The 21,283-nt window shown below is 36.6% G+C and overlaps 1 protein-coding gene across 3 annotated transcripts in view; it reads left to right on the plus strand.

The window, feature by feature from the left end:
- CEP350 (centrosomal protein 350) overlaps positions 1-21,283 on the plus strand; it is a 154,836-nt gene that overhangs the window by 46,655 nt on the left and 86,898 nt on the right. For all 3 annotated transcript variants that reach the window (XM_053909161.1, XM_019428143.2, XM_053909162.1), the window contains exons 10-17: positions 1,414-2,072; positions 2,846-2,967; positions 6,783-7,843; positions 9,438-9,588; positions 11,149-11,312; positions 15,678-15,864; positions 18,920-19,140; positions 19,709-19,872. In XM_053909161.1, the coding sequence (XP_053765136.1) occupies positions 1,414-2,072; positions 2,846-2,967; positions 6,783-7,843; positions 9,438-9,588; positions 11,149-11,312; positions 15,678-15,864; positions 18,920-19,140; positions 19,709-19,872 (2,729 nt within the window). The remainder of the gene's footprint in view (positions 1-1,413; positions 2,073-2,845; positions 2,968-6,782; positions 7,844-9,437; positions 9,589-11,148; positions 11,313-15,677; positions 15,865-18,919; positions 19,141-19,708; positions 19,873-21,283) is intronic.

The raw sequence follows: 21,283 nt of genomic DNA on the forward strand, positions 1-21,283 counted from the left end.
TATAAGTACGTAGAGAAGGTGAAAGTACTCTTGAGAATGCTTTCGGAATTTGGTTTATAATTGTGAATGTAGCTCAAAAAAGAAGAACTGTTCTATTGGGCTTGTCTGTGGATAATTCCATATATAGATGTTATGATGACTTTTATTAAGGATTCTATTTGTTATGTTAATTACATTTAGCTGCCAGCTGCATAGAAAAGCATCATTTAATTAGGTTTTATTAGACTTTTAGGGACCTTAAGAGACTAAGTCCGATTTGTCTTTCTCTACACAAACATAGGCAGACATTCATAATATTGGCTTTTTTTATTTGACAGATTAGGAAACAGGCCCTGAGAGAGAAGTGATTTTTTTTCTCAGTGTATATATTCAGTGGGTGGCAAAATTTGATTTAGAATCTAAAACTCTTTGGTTTGACCCTCAAGTCCATTACTTTTCTCTTTGTGAAGTATCTTAAATGCTCTTTGAGATAACTAGTTACTTGTTTCATGAACACTAATTTTGGGAAATGAAATATAAGTTAACTACAGGCCAGCTTTCCTTTTCAGGAACAAAATTTGCATTAATTAATTTGAGCTTCTGGAATGGATTCAGTAAGAAATGCAATCACAACTATAATTTGGGATATAGAAATCAATATATACTTTGTATTTACTCCTCTTTACTTTCACTAGCTTATAAATAAACTCATATGCATTCTTGGTTCAAAATCAAGCCATGTCAATAAGCATTTAGATTTTAAAATGATTGTTTTTCTATCTATTTAATTTTTTTTCTGTTATTCATTGGAGAGTTGTGGCAGCTAAACATTGTTGGGTTTTGAACTCCTGATTTGATGGTTTAGGGATGGAGAGAGATAGTAATATTAAATATGTACATAGGAGAGAAATAATAATTCTCTATTAATACTTAAATATTCACATCAACAATAGATTTGTCTTTATTTTAGAAATATTAAAAATGCGTTGTTTAAATGCCGAGGAAGTATAGTTGTTGTCTTTTTTTTTTAAGTTTATTTGTTTATTTTTGAGAGAGAAAGAGTAAGCAGGGGAGAGGCGGAGAGAGGGAGAGAGAGAGAATCTCAAGCAGGCTCCACACTGTCAGTGCAAAGCCCGACTTGGGGCTTGAATTCACGAACCATGAGGTCATGACCTGAGCTGAAATCACAAGTCGGACACTTAACTGACTGTGCCACCCAGGCACACTGGAAGTCTAGTTTTTTAAAAGATTGAAATTATTCTCGTCTAAAAAAGGTGTTTTTCTTTCCTTCACTTATAGTCTTTAAACAACTTTATCGGATACTTGAATTTGAGTTTAGAATAAAGGAACATTCCCTAATTTTGTCCTTACTGCAGTAAATCTTAGGAATGAATTTAGGATTTTCATACATTGCTAACAGTTCATATTTTGCAGGGGGTCATATTGGAAGAGCAGAATCTGATCCTAGATTGGATGTTTCGCATAGACATCTTCCACGAAACTCAGAACGTTCGAGAAGTAGAGCTCGGTCTGAGACTAATACAAAGAAATTAGCTCCATCTCTTCCAGATAATAAACAGGAGGACAGTACTGCCTTAAATAAGGACTTTTTACCTCTTGAAATTCGTGGAATTCTTGATGACCTACAGCTGGATTCTACAGTTCAGGCTGCAAGGCAAGAAATAGGAGAGTTACAGAATCCGAAGTCATCAACACCAGTACAAGCTCCTAGGAGTCACAGCCCAGTAAAAAGAAAACCTGACAAAATAACAGCTAATGAAGATCCCCCTGTTATTTCCAAAAAGCGCCACTATGACACAGATGAGGTACGGCAGTACATTGTTAGACAGCAGGAGGAAAGGAAGAGGAAGCAAAATGAAGAGAAGAAGGCTCAAAAGGAGGCCACCGAGCAAAAGAACAAACGATTACAGGAGCTCTATCGGAAACAGAAAGAAGCCTTTACTAAAGTCAAAAATGTGCCTCCTTCTGAGCCATCAGTAACCAGGCGACTGCAGGAAACTTACTCCAAATTGCTACTAGAAAAGACCTTGCTTGAAGAGCCGCCTCACCAACATGTCACACAGGAAACACAGGTAATAGTAGTGTCAGAAATACAAAGGGAAGTAATTCATGATTGGAAAAACCTTATTCACCACTTTGTTGCCATCATTTCAAATATTCAGACAGACGCCCAGACGGTATTTAATAATGATGATCTTTTCATGAAATTTATTGTGTGTGAAGAGTGATTTGATAAATATGATTAGAAAGAAGTGCTCAGTGTAGCATTTCCTAGAGTGAGTGTTCCTGATCTCTGTTCAGCTCGTCATTGTTAGTTCCATCCTTGCCTAGTTTTCACGGTGTTACTGAGCATAAAGTTAGATGATGTTCATAAAAGCCTAGTTTTGTAATCTGTGCGGAACCTAGAGAATATCCTATTGTATGTGATGATTTTACGAGTATTGCTCTTGTTTTAAGAATAACATTCAGTACGTGCCATGTACCTACCACAGACTGTGTTAAAGGTTTATAGGGTAAAGCTTCACTAAATCCTCACAACCCTGAGAAGGTAAGTACTATTAGTATTTCTAGACGAAAAAACTGAGGTTTAGGAAGAGTATTATTTCCTTCAAATTACACAGTTAGTATTAGGTGCCCTTCTTGGATTTCAGATGCAATTTTGCTGTTAATTGTAATGGCTGCTTTTTAAGACAAACTGGATTTGGATTGGTTTTATTTTAGGAGAGAAAAGCCCTCACATTTCATGAATCTTTGTAAATTGAAGTGAATTAATATTAGTCTTATGTACTCCCTGAATATATCTTTGGGATGGGGGTCAGATGAATTTGCTGTCCTTTTCTCCTAGACCAGACCAGGGTATCAACCTTCTGGAGAATCTGACAAAGAAAACAAAGTCCAGGAACGTCCCCTAAGTGCATCTTCCAGTAGTGACATGTCTCTGTCAGAACCTCCACAGCCTCTTGCAAGGTAAAAAGGGGAGAATGAAGTATGATTAAGATTCTTTCCATGAAATTTAGTATAGTGGCCTAAGCTCAGTGAATTCTGTTGACTGACCTTCCTGTGTGAGCAAGAAGTTTATTTAGAAATTGGTTAGTATCTTCTGGTGGATCCTTCAGCATGGGGTACATCTGTATTTGCTGCATACCCGATTCTATTGTTCACTTTTACCTGTCCTTTAATATCCAACCTAAATGTCAGTTTCTCGCAGGGATCCTGCGATTGGAAGCACTCTTGCTTTCTCTGAACTAAACACGCAATAAACGTTTGTTGGATGAATGAATCACAGTGAAGTTAATATTTTAAAGGATTTGTGGTGAATAATTTTCAAAAGGCACATCTGTGTCCATTACTATTCAGAATTTCTTTAGATGACTCATTCCATTTTATCCATCATCCCTTTCAAAAGTTGTATTTGGATATGCATATGAACACGTGAACAAGGGCTGGATTGCTGATCAAGGACTATTTTGCTTGTTTGCTTAACATTTTTTTTCTTGCTGTAATATATTGTTTGCAATGAAGTAAAAAAAAAAGTATGCATGGAATTTGAGGGGATTTTGAGTTTATATGGTTTTAAATAATTTAAAGTAACCATTTTGAGAAGAGAAGCATTTGGAACTCTTTTGTGAGAATGCACAAATGAAGATCAAATCACATCCCAATTTGGGTCAGTATACGTGGTCCTTTCACCCCATTGCCCCCCCAAAGAATATAAATGCTGATAAGAATAGCTAACATTTATTGAGTACTTGTTAGTTTCCAGGCACTGATCTACATACTTTGCATATATTAGCTTATTTCTTCTTGTAATTCCTTGAGTTGGGCATTATTGTTATTCCCATTTTACGGAAGAGCTAATTGAGGCCTAGAATTTAATTAATTTTCTCCAAGATCAAAACATTAGTGGTGGAGAGGGATTTGAACTTCAGTCTGATTCCAGAAACTCTGTGCTTTTAACCACTCTACACACTGCCTCCCAATAAGTTTCATATGATTTATTTAAAGTTGTAAATAACCTTTCAAATTTCAAGCATAAATAAACTTTAAAGTTTTTTTTTTTTTTTTTTAATTTGAATACCTTCAGTAGGTGTACTCTTCAGTTCATCTCAGCCCCATTATTATTGTCAGACCTAGTCTTCTGGCTTCATGTCTTCTGTTTTACCTTTCCTGAGTTTCCTTCTAACTCTAAACAAGTTAGCCAGTATTAGAAACAAATCAGATGTAAACAGATCGATTATTGTTAGCTTGCACATGTTCCTTTCCTTTTTTTTTTTTTTTTTTAAGGTTTATTTATTTTGAGAGAGAGCAAGTGTGCACGAGCAGGGGAGGGGCAGAGAGAGAAGAGAGGATGTACTGTCAGTGCAGAGCTGACGTGGAGCTCGATCCCACGAACTGTGAGATTGTGACCTGAGCTGAAGTCAAGAGTTAGATGCCTAACCAGCTGAGCCACCCAGGAACCCCTTTCCTTTTTTTTAATATCAAATTTCTTCACCATGAGATATGTAATCTTTTGCCTCCACCATCCCTCTACCCATTTCTTAGGTTCACCATTTCTGTTAGTAGTCTTACCATATCTCAGTTACTTTATGCTTGGAAGCATGGCATTACTTTTCCATGCCCTTTTTGCCCCATGTTCTTCATTAGCTACGTGGAAAACTCCAAATTACGTACTTGACCCTGAAGACCTTGAAGATCTAGCTCAAAAGTCACTTCCCTTGGCTAGCAGAGTTTATTCTTTTCTCTCCACACTCTATTGAACTTTATATGTCTTTATATTAGTACTTATGAGATTGTAGTTTAGCTATTTATTAGTGTCTCATCCCTGCTAGATCTTAGAAACTAAAGAGTAAGGATTTAGTCTTAACTGAATTAAGTCTTTCCATTTTTGTCTCCCCTGTGCCTCTATCATCAACATAGTGCCTGGCACGTAATTGGCATTGAAATACTTGAATTTAAAGATCTTGGATTTTTACTTAGCAATATCTTTTATGTTTATAACTTCATTTTTTTGGTTGTTCATTTGTTTTTAAAGTTTATTCATTTATATTGAGAGAGAGAGAGAGACAGAGGGAGGGAGGGAATCCCAAGCAGGCTCCTCCCTATCAGTACAGATCCCAATGTGGGGCTCAAACTCATGAACTGTGAGATCATAACCTGAGCTGAAATCAAGAGTCAGATGCTTAACTGACTGAGCCACCCAGGTGCCCCTATAACCTCCTTTGTATTCCCATTACTGCCAGCTTAGTTTGAGGCCTAATAACCTCACACTTCATATTTTGTGGCATAAAATCTATGCATGAGTCTTCCTTCATTCCCTTTTTATAGCAGCCCTTCAACACCAAAGATTGCTATTATACAACCTCTAACTAAACCTTGCGTGACATGCTTTCCACGCTTTTCAGTTCTCTTTTCACTCTGCTTCCCCTCCTCCAGGTAATTCTTTTGTATTTACTTTGTAAGGCTTCCCATTTCTCCATACTAGTTTGGTTGCAGCCTGTCCAGCTAACTTTGAATCATAATTTGATTTGTTGGGTTAGCCATGCATCCTAGCTTTCTGTCATCTGTGAATTTTATAAGAATATCTTTATGTCATCATCTAAAAATAATGGACAAGACCAAGGACAAAACTTCAAGTTATTTTTTATAAGCATCTTCTTAATAGTTCACATTGAGCTTTAATTGTTTTTTATAATATCTCTAAATATACAGAATGTCCATGGTCTGGAAATGTAGGTGAATTATATAATGTCATCTAGGACATCTTTGTTTGGTTTCTCTATTTTATGGACAACCTTCTCTGTATTGTATATTCATAATGGGTATTCATAGTTTTGCATTGGTATTCATGGTTTGATGTTCATTAATTTTTTTTTTTTAGAATGAAATTATAGGGGTGCCTGGCTGGCTCAGTTGGTGGAGAGTGTGACTCTTGATCTTGGGGTCATGAGTTCTAGCCCTATGATGTAGAGATTGCTTAAAAATAAAATCTTGAAAAAAAAGACATCGTAATAATCTCCTTATTTCTTCAGTATGTACAATGTTAAACATAAACATTTATTAAATATTTGTTGATTAGAATAATGACTCATGCCTATGTTAGTAGTTAGCAACCTTAAGCATTTCTCTTTTATATAACATTATTTAAAAATTTTTTTTTTTAATCTTTATTTATTTTTGAGAGAGACAAAGACAGAATGTGAGTGGGTTAGGGGCAGAGAGAGAGACACACACACAGAATCCCAAGCAGGCTCCAGGCTCTGAGCTGTCAGCACAGAGCCCGACGTGGGGCTCGAACTCACGAGCCGTGAGATCATGACCTGAGCCGAAGTCGGACGCTCAACTAACTGAGCCACCCAGGCGCCCCATATATAACATTATTTTTAAAGGAAGGAGTAGAGCCATGTTGTAAAGAATTTTGTTCACAGAGTTTTAAAGGTTATAAAGCCTTCTCTTTAATTAATAGTTTAAAAAATATGTCTTAGTTGAAGAAAGCAGTTTGCATGACGTTCCATTTTTATGAAAATAACAATGCCAGAACACAACACACACATAGAAAAATGTTTGGAAAAGATATAATTCTAAATGAAATATTAATAGTGCCTATTTCTCATTGTTTAGCTATGAGAGATCGCTGTCTTTTTTATCCTCTTTGCCTGTCCTTTTTTTTTTTTTTGGTGGTGAGTATGTGTTACTCTTATGAGAAAAAAAAAAGAAGTTAAAAAAACTGGTGGCTTAGTCATGAGTTACTGTCTTAACTAACATACTGTGACTTTCATTTCTAGAAAGGACCTGATGGAACCTACTTGGATGCAGCCTGACAGATTGAGCCCACGAGTCCACAATTCTCAACCACAGCCTCTTGCTGGAACAGCTGGAAATTTACTCTCCCATCTCTTGAGTCTAGAGCATGTAGGAATTTTGAATAAGGATTTTGAATCTATTTTACCACCCAGGAAGAATCATAATATGGCCTCAGGGCCATTAACTTTTACACCTCAACCATATCTGACCTCACCAGCTGCTCATCCAGATGCCTTGTTAAAACCTAGTGCCAGCCAGTATAAAAGTAAACTGGATCGTATTGAAGCCTTGAAAGCAACAGCTGCTTCTCTGTCCAGCAGGATTGAAAGTGAAGCCAAGAAATTAGCTGGGGCTAACATTAACTATGGGTCAGTATGGAGCACTGAGTATGATGTACAGCGAACACCCCAAGAGGATGGATCTTGGACGAAGGCTCCAAGTCCACCTATGAAAGAGGATACTGAAGATATTTTCTCTGCCCGAATTCAAAAGATGATGGGAACCTGTGTATCTCATGCAACTTTTGATGACGATCTTCCTGGTGTAGGCAACCTTAGTGAATTTAAAAAGCTTCCTGAGATGATAAGACCTCACAGCGCCATATCAAGGTTTAGAATGCGATCCCCCGGTCCCAAACCAGAAGGGCTGCTGACACAATTGTGTAAGAGGCAGACTGACTCTTCTAGCTCTGATATGCAAGCTTGTTCTCAAGACAAAGCCAAATTGTCTCTTGGTTCCAGCACAGATTCAGTTAGTGAAGGGCCTCTTCTTAGTGAAGGGAGTCTCTCTGAAGAAGAGGGAGGCCATGATGGACAGCCCCCATTGAAGGTAGCAGAAATCTTAAAGGAAAAGGAATTTTGTGCTGGTGAAAGAAATGGTTATGAACCCATCAAAGAATTTCAGAAGGAAGCTGAAAAATTCTTGCCACTTTTTGGGCACATAGGTGGTACACAAAGCAAAGGACCATGGGAAGAATTGGCAAAGGGAAGTCCACATAGTGTCATTAATATTTTTACAAAATCCTATCAGTTGTATGGAAAAGGTGAGAAAAATAACTAAGCCTTGTGCTATTTGTGTGTTAAGATAAATCATTTAATAATTCTGTACAAGATAATACTTAAGTACAAATTTTCATTATTCATTATGAGGATAGTGGGGACTTATTGTCTAAATTAGTCTAAGTTAATCTAAATTATCTGCAAGCTTCCACTAGAGTATTACAATTTAATCTTTAAAATTTCATTTTTTAGTTGTTACTGTCATGAACCATAGTTGATAGGTAGTTGTAGAAATTTTGGTCTACTTCATAGGTGGTGTTTGGGATAGGTATGTATCAAATATACACTAGGTTTTCTGTGACCATGGGTATGTATTTAGATAGAAAATAGCTGTATTTCCTAATACACTGATTGGTGAGTCATTGGGAATATAGTGGTCAAGAACTGAGGGGCAACTGTAGTAACATTTCTAATATGGAAACTACTACTGCTTGTTAAACCTAATTTTAAAAATATTCAGACTTCGAACAGTAATGTAGCTATATATTGGGGTTGTGAAACAATTAACTTCTAAAGTTTCTTTCTTCTCCCTGATAGACTCAATTCCTTCAAATCCCTTTCTCTGTTCTTCTACTGTAGGTGGATGCTACTCATTTTATGCTAACATAACCTTAGAATTTCCAGTTCAGAGAATGAGGCTGAGCCTTAAGTCAGCTATTGATATCTGTGGGTTTTTTATTTCCATTCTACACAGTGAGCAACTTATTTGATAAGTGAATTGATTTCATCTGTTCATTTAGGCTTAACTGGGTATTGCAGTGCATTTTTCTAGAATTCGTATTTAGCTACTTTGTTATGATCTTGTGCAGGCCTATTACATGCTGTTGGTCTCTTTTTGTTTAACATTTATTTCTGTATTAACACTATTTCTATATGGGGTATTTTTAAAGTATTTTTGATGAAAGCAAAATGCTTTTTATTTTTTAATTTTTAAAAAATTTATTTCTTTATTTATTGGGGGGGGCGGGGCAGAGTGTGAGTTGGGGAGGGACAGAGAGAGAGGGAGACACAGAATCTGAAGCAGGCTCTAGGCTCTGAGTTATCAGCACAGAGCCCGACACGGGGCTCGAACCCACGAACTGTGAGATCATGACCTGAGTTGAAGTCAGATGCTCAAGCGACTGAGCCCCCCGTGCACCCCTCAAAATGCTTTTTAAACAATACCCACATTTTTTTGTAAGAAAATTGTGTTTTTTCTTAAATCTTTTAGATTTTCATTAAGATTTTATAGTTAAACTGAAATACTTAGAGTTGAAATGATATCTTACTTAGGATTTGCTTCCAAATAGTCTGGGGAGGGGAGTGAGAAATGAAGGGAATAGGAAGTAATTCTTGAAGCTGCGTGATGGATTCCTTGGTTTCATTATGCTATTTTCTCTACTTGTATGTTGGCAAATTTCATTAATAAAATGTTTAAAATGTATTGTTAGATATAAAGATAAATTGAAAAGAAGCACTAATAAAAGCAAACTAAAACGTTCCCTAAATCCACGTTGTTAATCCCCATCTTGTGGAATGCTTTGCTGGTAGTGGTTTTGTTTTTGTTTTAAAGCATATTTCAACTACTACTTTTGACAGGGTTTGAAGACAGGTTGGAAAGAGGAACCTCAGCCTCGCGGCCTTTAAATGCCGTCACGACCCCTGTGAGCAGTGTTTCATATGAAGATGACTTTGTCTCCTCTCCAGGGAGTGGGACTTTGACAGAAAGAAAATCAGCTCTTGAACCTAAGTAAGAAAATGTTGACAATATGGACTAAAATCCAAAGAGTGAGAAAACTTTACAAATGAGAACTGTGGTGTGACTCTTACTTTCCTTTGTTTGAAGACACAGTGTAGAGGCTGCATAGCATAGTACTTATTAAGAGCATGGGCTCTGGATCCAGACTGTCTGGGTTGAAATCCTGGCTCTCCTGATACTAGTTGTTTGTCTTCAGGCATACTGTTTAACCCTCTCTGCTTCGGTTTCCTTCTCTGTAAAATAGGGAAAATAAATCGTTCCTGCCTCATAGCATGTTATGAATATTCAGTGAAATAAAAAGTACTTAGAACACGGCCTGGCACATAGTAAGCAGAATGTAAGTTGTTAAATCAATCTGCGAACCCCTGGTAGAGGAGGATGTTGGGAAACTATCCCATGGTGTACTAATGTAAGGGGATTAAGAAATGGTTTTCTGTGATAGAATTGAGGATGACCCGTTAGATCCTTGACTCCATGATCCCAAGTAAATCAGTATTTATTTTTTCCTAATTGGGAGAACGTCTAAACTCTTGCAAGCCTTTGAAAAATTATATTAATCATGTTAATATAGTATTATTAATCAATTAATTTAATTAATTCTTAATTGATACAATAGATACTATAGTATATAATATAATATAGTATAAAACTATACTATAAAGTTATAATGTTAATATTTATTAGACACAATGTACAAGGCACTGAGAGGACTGAGGGGACTTTGCTTGTATTAACTCATTCTTACAATAGCCTGATGTGGCAAGTATTATTGCTACTATTCCTGCTATAGAGAGGAAACTGAAGCATCCAGGTTATGTTACTTGTACACAGTCCTGTAGTAAGTGAATCAGACTTTGCCAGGGAGAATTTCCTTCCTAAATCTTGCTACCATGTAAAGTAGTCTGTAATTACTCACATTCAATATCATTTTCTTCACAAATTACATATTGTAATCCATATAAAATTATTGGATGATGTTTTGAAAATTAGTTCTATCTGGTTAGACTAATGGAAGTAAGTATTACTAAAATTAAAGTGGGCAAAGTCTAGTTTTAAATTTTGAACTCTAAAGAAAAGATTAAATTACTTTTAAAGTTTATTTACTTAGAGAAAGAGAGCACATGCGAGTGGGGGAAGGACAAAGAGAGGGAGAGAATTCCAAGCAGGCTCCATGCTGTCAGTGGGGAACCCAGTGCAAGACTCGATCCCACAAACCATGAGATCATGACCTAAGCCAAAACGAAGAGTTGGACGCTCAACTGACTGAGCCACCTAGGCACCCCTGTATTTTTACTTTTAAGAGTCTGAATTATCCATTTTTATTAGTTTCACTTCAGTAGATAACTCCCTTAGATTTTTTTCAGTAATAAGTTAAGCCACAGGGAACAATCTAAACTTATGGTAGTAAGAAACCAAAACAGGAAGGTGGAAGGTTATCTTTGATTATGGTTATATTCTCCTTGTGATTAATAGATTTTAAAATATCTACAGTTTTAGTGGTTTTAGGGTTTTTTAGTCATTCTTTAACCACTGTCGCTTGTTCTTTGGCAGTATCGCAGCTGGCAGTGTGGGCCTTCAGGAGGACCATTGTAGCAGAAAATCTGCCTATGACCTGTCCTCTGTGGACATTACCTCCCAGCGCTCGTCAGGGGCCCAGTCTGCTGCATCGTCTCGCTCATCTGCGTCTTCTAAAGGGAAGAAAGGAAAAAAAGAATGTAAGTGGAATTCTACATGGTAGTGTTTTCTCTTACCAGTCATTTTGTGGTAGCGATCTAAAGGTATAATTTAATTCCATAAGAAGTTAGATGCATTTCTTTGTGATAAAACATAATTAGTTTTCATATTTTTTTGTCATTAAAACAATGCCTTTTGATATATAACATTATAAATCCTTTGTTTAATACAAAAGGAATACATTTGCAATGATAAAAAATCAAGGATTATAGATGGATGAATAGTTGTAAAAGAAGTTAAGATTTTTAGTAAGATTCCTTCCAGACAATTTGTAAGCATATGTAAATAGGAGATGTTACATATATGGGATCACATTTTTTTTACATGCTGTTTTGTTCTGTCAGTGGGTTACAGATACCTTTTTCTGTCAGTAAATATGGATCACCCTTTGTAATGACTATCTAATGTTTTATTGTTTTAATATGTTGTAATTTATTTAGCAGATTTCCTGTTCCTGGACATTTAGGTTATTCTCTATTTCTGTTTTCCATTATGAACACTGCTGCATTGAATATCCTTATAAATGTATTTTTATGCATTAATCTGGTTCTTTCCCGTAAGGTAAAATCCTAGAAGTGAGGTAATGGGGCAAGGAGTATGTCATGTTTAGAACTTGGATATATTTTGCGGCGCCTGGGTAGCTCAGTTGGTTTAGTGTCCAACTCTTGATCTCTGTTCAGGTCATGATCTCAGAGTTTCTGAGTTTGAGCCCTGCATCGGGCTTTTGCACTGACATTGCAGAGCCTGCTTGGGATTCTGTCTCTCCCTCTCTCTGCCCTTCGCTTGCTTTTGCACTCTCTCTCTCTCTCTCTTTCTCTCTCTCTGTCTCTCCAAAAATAAATAAGCTTAAAAAAAAAAAGGAATTTGGATACATTTTGCCAAATAGCCCTTCAGAAAGTTAATGCCACTTTATACCCCTAATAGGAGAGCACTAGGAGAAATTATTTCTTAATCATTAGCTAGCATAACTCTCTTATAGATTGTTCTGAAAGTTTTTGGTGGGAACATTAGACATCATTTTACCAACACTTGCCAGTGTCTGTCTTTTTTTATGAAATACTGATGCAGTCAGATAGGCTGCTTCAGAAGTGTTCTGATATAAAAGAGCTCCATGGTTCCATAAATTTGGGAATGCTTTTAGAGTGAAGTAAGCTTTTTTCCTACAGGATTTATCAACACATTTAATATGCCAACATGCGCTATTTATTTTAGGATGAGTCTTGAGGCATCAGTATGAAGTATTTTCCAAATTTATTTGTTCACAGAATCATTTCTTCCAGCAACATGTTAGGTCATTTGGATTCAGCTGGACACATTTTGGGATGTGCTGAACTTGCTCAGTTCTTTTATTTTGCAATTGTTTTGTTTTGTTTTTGTTTTTATTTATTTGAGAGAGAACATGCATGTGCATGCTTGTGCGGGAGAGGGGCAGAAGGAGAGGGAGAGAGAAAGTATCTTGAGTAGGCTCTATGCCCAGCACAGAGCCTGACACCACAGAGCCCGATGTGGGGCTTGATTTCATGACCATGAGATCAAGACCTGAGCCAAAATTAAGAGTTGGACAAATAACCGACTGAGCCACACAGGCGCTCCTGCTTTCTTAGTGTCTCACCTAAGGTTACTAGCCAGTTGTTGGTAAAGCCTGGATAATGACTTCTGACTCCCAAATCCAGCTTGCCTTCTACTATAATATACTATACAACTTAAAATATTATGATATATTAAATATGAGTATAAGCAATACTCGTAAGTTTTAAAAAATGATCTAAAATATAACTAGATGAAATATAGGTAGTGTTTTGTGGAATTCATTTACCCCGATCCCCTCTTACAATGCCTTTAAAAACAAGCAAACCCTATATAATGTACTTTATACTGCATCATGTAAAACTTAGTTTCTCCTGTGTACCCAAGTTCTAAAATCAGTGTAATTTTTGTTGTATATGCTCCATCTAGTGGTGAAAAAGAGTGTCTGCCTGCTCATACAAAAATAATCTCAATAATGGTTGAAAGTCCTCAGTAGATTAAAGTGATAATCATAAGAAAATATTTTTATCTTAATTTAACTTTAAAATATATAAATATACTCTCATTTGGCAATCTTTTAAAGTAGGGACAAATATTACAGTTTCTAGTTGGTTGAAATCAAGAGCAATTTTTAAATCGTGTGCTTGTTTTCAAAGAATAAAGAATTAATGAATAAAGAATAATGAATGAATTAAATTATAATTAAATTTATAAATTTAAATGAAAAAAGAAATTCATTTTTATTATGGAAAAATTAGAGATACCCAGTATTAGCAGCTTGCTTTTGGCCTAGGGATCATAAATAGGTTTTAGATTATAGAGTCCATTCTGATTGATAATTCCTTAGATCATTTGTGTGTTTTTAGCCCCCCCCTTGTGATAATGTGATCAGCATATCTAATTCATGGTGCACATCTTTACATAGCATCCTAGAATGAATTACCACAAATGAGGTGAAATTTTGGAGTCAAAGGGGAACAAAAATTATTTTTATGCATTTTTAAGCTGTCCTCCAGAAAGGATGTATCAGTTTGCACTCCCATGAAAACAATGAGTATCCTTTTCTGTATGTACTGAATAACACTCGGGGCTTAAAAATATTTGCTAATCTAATAATGAAGAAATGGCATCTTATTTGAGGTGGTTTGCATTTCTTTGATTGCTTGTTGGGCTTAATACTTTTCATATGCTATGGTTGTTTTGACTTTTTATTTGTTTATTTATGTATTTATGTAATTAATTAATTAATTAATGTTTATTTTTGAGAGAGAGAGAGAGAGAGAGAGCGCGCACAAGCAGGGTAGGGGCAGAGAGAGAGGGAGACCCAGAATCTGAAGAAAGCTCCAGGCTCTGAGCTGTCAACACAGGGCCTGATGTGGGGCTCAAACTCATGAAGCTTGAGATCATGACCAGAGCCTAAGTCAAGACACTTAACCAGCTGAGCCACCCGAGTGCCCCTCATTTTTCCCCTTATTCCCCCTCCCCCTTTTTTTAATGTTTATTTATTTTTGAGAGAGAGAGAGTGCAGCAGGGGAAGGGGGAGAGAGAAAGAGAGAGAGACAGAATCTGAAGAAGCAGGCTCTCTCTGATCTGTCAGCACAGGGCCCGATGCAGGGCTCGAACTCATGAACTGTGAGATCATGACCGGAGCCAAAGTCAGATGGTTAACCGACTGAGCCACCCAGGCGCCCCATTTCCCTGCTTTTTTAAATGTAACAAATACTTCTCCATGTTGCTGTTGATACACACATCACATGCACTGGACTTAAAGTCATGAGGCCTGTGTTTATGTCCTATTTCTGGTCTTTGACCACGTATCCTCCGGCAAGTTATTTAGCTTCACAGATTTCTAGTTACCTCGTTAGTAAGTTGAGCAGATGGTATTCAGTTCATAACATGTTTACAAGAGCCATAAAGTAACATGTGGAATGCATTTTAAATTACAAAGTGTTATTTAAATGTTCAAGTTACTATTATCTATGTAATTTAGACAACTCTGCAGTTGTTGGAGGTTTAGGTTGAAATTTAAAAAATTTTAAGTTGTACATTGAATATCATGCATAATTTGTGTTTATTTCAATAATCTATTTAAGATACTCCTAGAAGTAAGATTATTCTGAGTTAGAAAATAAGACCAGTTTTATGAATCTGGTCTGTGGTTCTTGTCATAAATTCTTCAAAATGGTTGTGTAGTTCAGTGGCATTTGATACCATTTTTCTCCCACTCCCGGGTTTTATCCTTGAAAAACTTATTCTTGGTTACTTTTTCATAGAGATAGGGTAGTACTTCATTCTTGCTTAATATGCTTGTCTTTTTTTACCATTCGGTTTAAGAACAATTTGTTTTTTAACAGCAAGTGGAGGATATTAATGGAAGAAACTTCAGTCTCCTTAAATGGAAGCAGAAGGATGGACTACTTTATTTTATATATGAAAAATAACTTTTATTTTTTTTATTTTTTTTTATTTTTTTAACGTTTTTTATTTATTTTTGAGACAGAGAGAGACAGAACATGAACGGGGGAGGGGCAGAGAGAGAGGGAGACACAGAATCGGAAGCAGGCTCCAGGCTCTGAGCCATCAGCCCAGAGCCCGACGCAGGGCTCGAACTCACGGACCGCGAGATCGTGACCTGAGCTGAAGTCAGACGCTCAACCGACTGAGCCACCCAGGCGCCCCGAAAAATAACTTTTAAAAATAAGCCAGTTTTTAAATATTCTGACCTGTACATTTTATTACTTTGTTGAAATCGAGGTATCAGTTACTTCTCAGGAGCTTCTAACATTGGGAATCAGCTTTATAAGAAATTTGCTTTACAGGGCTGGATTCACTCACTGGAAATGTTCAGAACTCACTTCTTGATGAGGAGAAAGTACACTCTGGCTCAGAACGTGGCTCTCATCAAGGAAAGAAATCTGGGACCAGTAGCAAAGTTTCTGTTAAAGACTTTGAGCAGACTCTTGACACTGATAGCGTTTTAGAGGATCTTTCTGGGCATTCTGTGAGGTAAAGTAATACGTATTTTATCCTGTAATTCATATTTAATTAAAGTTACAATATCTTTGATGTTCAGAGAATCCATTCAATAAATTGCTGTATTTTCTGAATAGCCTTTGTGGTTTGGTTCATAGTTTGAGTCTTTATATTTTAATATATGGTCATCTCTCACCTAAACTATTATAGCCTCTCTTGGGAGTATTCTTTCTCTAGCACAATCCACCTTTCTATTCCAAATGCCATTGCCACAGTTGTTATGTTGACTCATCCTTTGACCAAGCAATTGCTCTCCTTAGGGTACTCTGCGAGCTCACAGCTACTCTGCAGATGAACTCCCAAGAACTTAACTTTACTTGAAGTGTTTCACTAGGCTGTCACGAGCTATCTCATTCCCTTGGTCCATACATTCTTCTCATCTGTGTTCTTCCACTCTTTTAACACAACTACTTAGCATCCTTTTGTCTCATTGTTTGTTTCTTCCTCAAACTTTTCTCTCCTGCTCAACTTACTTGATAACTCAAGCAGATTTTGAAATCTCACTCTTCTATTGATTACAGGGCTTACATACTCTTTTTTTCTTCTTTTTAATATTCTATAGTATACATTTAACGTGTTGCTTACAAATGACCTTCAGTTATTTCTTCATGTACAGTTTCTATTCCTTTGCCCACATGGCTTTTTTTTTTTTTTTTTTTTTTTTTTTCCGAGAGAAAGAGTGGATACGTGGACATGTGTGAGCAGGGGAGGGGCAGAGGGAGAGGGAATCTTTTTTTTTTTTACTCTTAAAAAAAATTTTCTTTTTAACGTTTCTTAAGAGACAGAGAGAACAGAGTATGAGCAGGGGAGGAGCAGAGAGAGGGGGGGACACAGAATCCGAAGCAGGCTCCAGGCTCTGAGCTATCAGCACAGAACCCCACGTGGGGCTCGAACCCACAAACCGCGAGATCATGACCTGAGCCGAAGTCGGATGCTTAACTGACTGAGCCACCCAGGCCCCCCAAGAATGTGGAATCTTAAACAGACTCCACACTCAGCGTGGAGCCTGGCACTGGGCTCAATCTCACAACTCTGAGATCATGACCTGGGCTGAAATTAAGAATCCACACTCAACCAACTGAGCCACCCAGGTGCCCCTGTTCACATGGCTTTTTATCTATTGCACTGATTTTGTCCTTCTGGAAATTTAAACTAACTGTATGCTTTTTCTAGTACAGTAGTGCAGTGTCACATACAGATAATCATTTTTAATGCTTTCATGCTACATATCTTATATTGTTAATACCATCATTGCTGTATTTAAAATAGAATTTTAATTTCTTTTTCATTGATTTTGGAATTCAGAAAACTACCTTTCTTTAGAGATATTCTGATGATTTATTTACCAAAATCTGTAAAGTTAAACATTTCTGAAACAGAATCCATAGCCAAATAAGTTTGATAAATGGTCCATACTATAGACTAGAACTCTTCTCCCCATGGAGATTCACAGTGGATAAAATGATTTGAAGCTTTGATGAAGAGTCCAGATTTTTAAAAAATGTTTATTTATTTTTGAGAGAGATAATGGGAGCAGGAGAGGTGCAGAGAGAGAGGGGGACAGAGGATCTGAGGTGGGCTCTGTGCTGACAGCAGAGAGCCTTATGCGTGGCTCTAACTCAGGAACCGTGAGATCATGACCTGAGCCAAAGTCAGACGCTCAACCAACTGAGTCACCCAGGCACCCCAGAAGTGTCAGATTTTTAAAAAATTATTTCACCCATTTTTTTCTTAGCTTATTTGGCTTAGTCACTCTCTGTCCCCAAGCTCTTTAGCTTTCTGTTCTTTTTATTTTTGGGGAAACTTGTTAGTATCACTGGAAGCATAGTTTTGGAAATACTAGTCTAGGTAAATCTTCTGGGCAGAGCAATAAAAATTCAGCTTATAAAACTGTAAGGTGAGGTTCAGGCAGAGTACTTGGTTTTGATATTGTGTTGTAACTCTTTCTTGGAAATCTATTAGACAGAAGTAATAAAATTCTTTTTATGTTCCATAAATGAAGTTGTCAGACTACTAGAAATAGTATTTCTATAAACCATGAATAGTAAGTTAAAGGTCATGGTAAACAAGGAAGTGCCTCTTAAGACTACTTTAATTCAAATATTTATATGCTGGGTGTAGGAGAAATGTCTACCTTTGAAAACTATCTCCTGGTTTTATTAAAGCTAAAAGTAAACTTGTTTTACTGTGTTAGGAATATGTTAACTGGGCTAACATGCTTTATGGAGTACCTTAAGTAATTTATTCAATAAATAAATGTTTAGTGCTTGACAACATCTTCTTGTTATGAGAAATAGTAACTTTAATATGAGCCAAATTTCTCAGAGAGGGACTAGACCTGTGCCTTCTGTTGAAATAAATACCTTAAGAGTTATTCCAGTCAGACTGCTTCTGAGGGATTACTTCATATTAGAAAGTTCAGGAAAGAACTGTAGCATTAAAAGGCAGATGGAAACAAATGAACATATATAAAGTACTTAAATATGGTTAATATGAAAGTAACTTTTTGCTGTGGCTCTGGGTTAAGACAGATAACAAAAGAGAAGTTTTGTCATTTGATTTTTAATACAAAATTATACTTTATTCTCTTTCAGAGATATTTTAAGACATTTTTTATAAGATAGGCTTGACTGTACCTTTTATAAATAGCTATAATTTTATTGCTGTACAAGGTCTAAGTATATTAGAAGGTTTTGCCTCCACTATAATAAGTGATTTATTATATATGTACATTGTAGAGGAAAGAGTTAAGTGCCAATTTAATTGAGACTCCTTTTCTATTTTATTATTTTGGGCAGGGTTTGTGCCTTGCTCATTCACCACTGCAGATCTGGCAGTTAGAGACCTACTCCTAGTCATTCACTCAACATGGCGACTGTGTTCAATGATTGAAAGCCTGAATCACACACAGCCTTTAAAAGCTAGCGTTTAGATACAGAATGTAATGCATGCTGTTCTTATGAAATGTTTAGCTGGTTCTTGAAGTAGTTTTCCTTTCTCTAACATCTTTATAAAACAAAACTTCTAGTGTCTCATCAGACAAGGGAAGATCTCAGAAAACTCCAACTTCTCCCCTATCTCCAAGTTCCCAGAAATTGTTGCAGTTTGACCTTCCAGGAACTTCATTGGAAAGATCTAAATCCTCGGTAATAATGCCTCCATCTGTGACAGGATTTAAGCCTAATGCACCTTTTACTGACATGAACCCTCCTGCCAGCAGAACGCCCTCAGAGATGGCCTCGGCACCAGGCAAGTAGATCCATGTAGTTGTAATTTCAAGTACTATTTTTTTCCCTTAAAATCCTTTTTCTTTCAGTCGAACTGTAGGGAAATGTTATCTCAAGTGAATGTGATTACTTTTTGAAGTATTAAAAACTATGCAGGAAAAGAAGTACAGATTCAGCAGTGGTGATTTTCCCCGTTTTGTCAGCATTAGTCAAACACACCTGAAAAATGTACATTGTACTATTAATAAGTCACTGTCTTTTCCCACAATGGAAAACAAACTCTTTTGGCTCTTAATTAATTAATTAATTTAATTTTAGAGTGAGAAAGAGAGAGCGTGAGGCAGGGAGAGGCGCAGAGAGTGAGAGAGAGAATCCTAAGTAGCCTCCATGCTCCGTGTGGAGCCCCACCTGGGGCTCGATCCCACGACTCTGAGATCACAACCCGAGCTGAAATCAAGAGTCTGCAGCTCAACTGACCCAGCCACCCAGGCGCCCACGTTTTGGGTCATAAGACAAGAAATGAATATCAGAAATCTGAGATGTTGCTTCACGTGAGCTTTTTTACATTTGACAGTTATTATGCCTTCCAGGTTCTAAGCGCTTTTCTCCTGCTGGCCTCCAGCATCGAATGGCGGCAGAACTCAGTTACTTGAGTGCCATTGAGGAGTCCGTGCGCCAGCTCTCAGATGTGGAGAGAGTTAGGGGCATATCGCTGGCTCAGCAGGAGAGCGTGTCTCTGGCTCAGATCATAAAGGTATTTGTGGAGTTTTCTTCTTTAGCTTTCTGGGTTTTTTCTTTTTCTATTTAAAATCGTTTCAATGATGAGGTAGACGACAAAAACAGTAACAACAGCAACACACAAAACTTTATCCTGCCAAGTAGAAAAAAATAGCGTGACATACAGCACCTATAAATAACTGTGGGAAAACTATCACACAGAGTACTAAAAAGAAAATGAAACATCTGACATTTGGCAGCAAAACAGTAATTCAGTCATTCTCTCTCAAATCCTTTATTTTCCTTGTTCTCTGCTTTTTAAAATGACTGTGAACATCAGCTAATTGGACAGGTCTCAGTATTGTCTTTTTCACTGACAAGTCAGAGATGACCTTTTATTTCTGTTTTTGCTTTTAATGTTTTATTTGTACCAGAAAGAAAAGTTTCTGAGATCCAGGTATTTGGTAAAGCCAGGATAATGTGCACTTTTCCTTAGCGAATAAACATCTAATAAAGGTCTACGTAGTGTTCCTACATAAAAGTTCTGTTGGTTATCTTTAAAAAAAAAAACAAAAACAATAAAACTTAGTATTTACAATATACTAAAATATACAGATTTTAAGTGTTCCATAGTTCGATTGGTTTTGATCAGTATAACCACCACCTTAATCAAAATATAGAATACTTCTGTCACTTCAGAAAGTTCACCCATGGTCCTTTTTAGTTAATCCTCTCTCCTAGAGAGTTACTGTTCTGATTCCTAATCACTGTGGTTTTATTTTTGCCTGGTCTAAAACTTCATATAAATGGAAATATACTTTGTACTCTGTTGTGTTTCACTTATTTTATGTGGTATAATGTTTTTAAGATTCATCCTTGCAGTATCCATTGTTTTGTTTGTGTTGATTTTTGTCTGAGTAATATTCCATTGATCAGTGTAATATAGTTTGTTTATCCCTCCTCCTGTTGATGTACATTGATATTATTTCCAGTTTGGGGCTATTATAAATATTCCTGTTATGAATATTTTTTACAACTCTGTATTCAACATATGCTTTCATTTTTCTTGCTTTAATACCCAGGAGCGTAATTGCTTGGGTCAAGTAAAAGTGTATGTTTAACTTCGTATGAAACTGTTATACTGTTTTCCAAAGTAGTTGTAACATCTGACTCTCATGTGAGAGTCCCAGTTGCTCCCTGTCCTTGCTGTCATTTGCTATTCTAGGCATCCTAGTGAGAGTGAAGTAGTGGCCCATTGTGGTTTTAATTTGTGTTTCTTTTATGACTGATAGGTTGATAATCTTTTTGTGTATTTATTGACCATTCCCACATTGTCTTTTGTGAATATTCAGATTTTTTGCCTATTTCATAATAAGGTTGTTGTTGAGTTGTAGGAGTTCTTTATATATTCTAGACACAGGTCCTTTTCAGATATATTTCAAGTACTG

Source organism: Panthera pardus, unplaced genomic scaffold (assembly GCF_024362965.1).
Source record: "Panthera pardus isolate Hobbes unplaced genomic scaffold, ASM2436296v1 HiC_scaffold_21, whole genome shotgun sequence".
Taxonomy (NCBI): domain Eukaryota; kingdom Metazoa; phylum Chordata; class Mammalia; order Carnivora; family Felidae; genus Panthera; species Panthera pardus.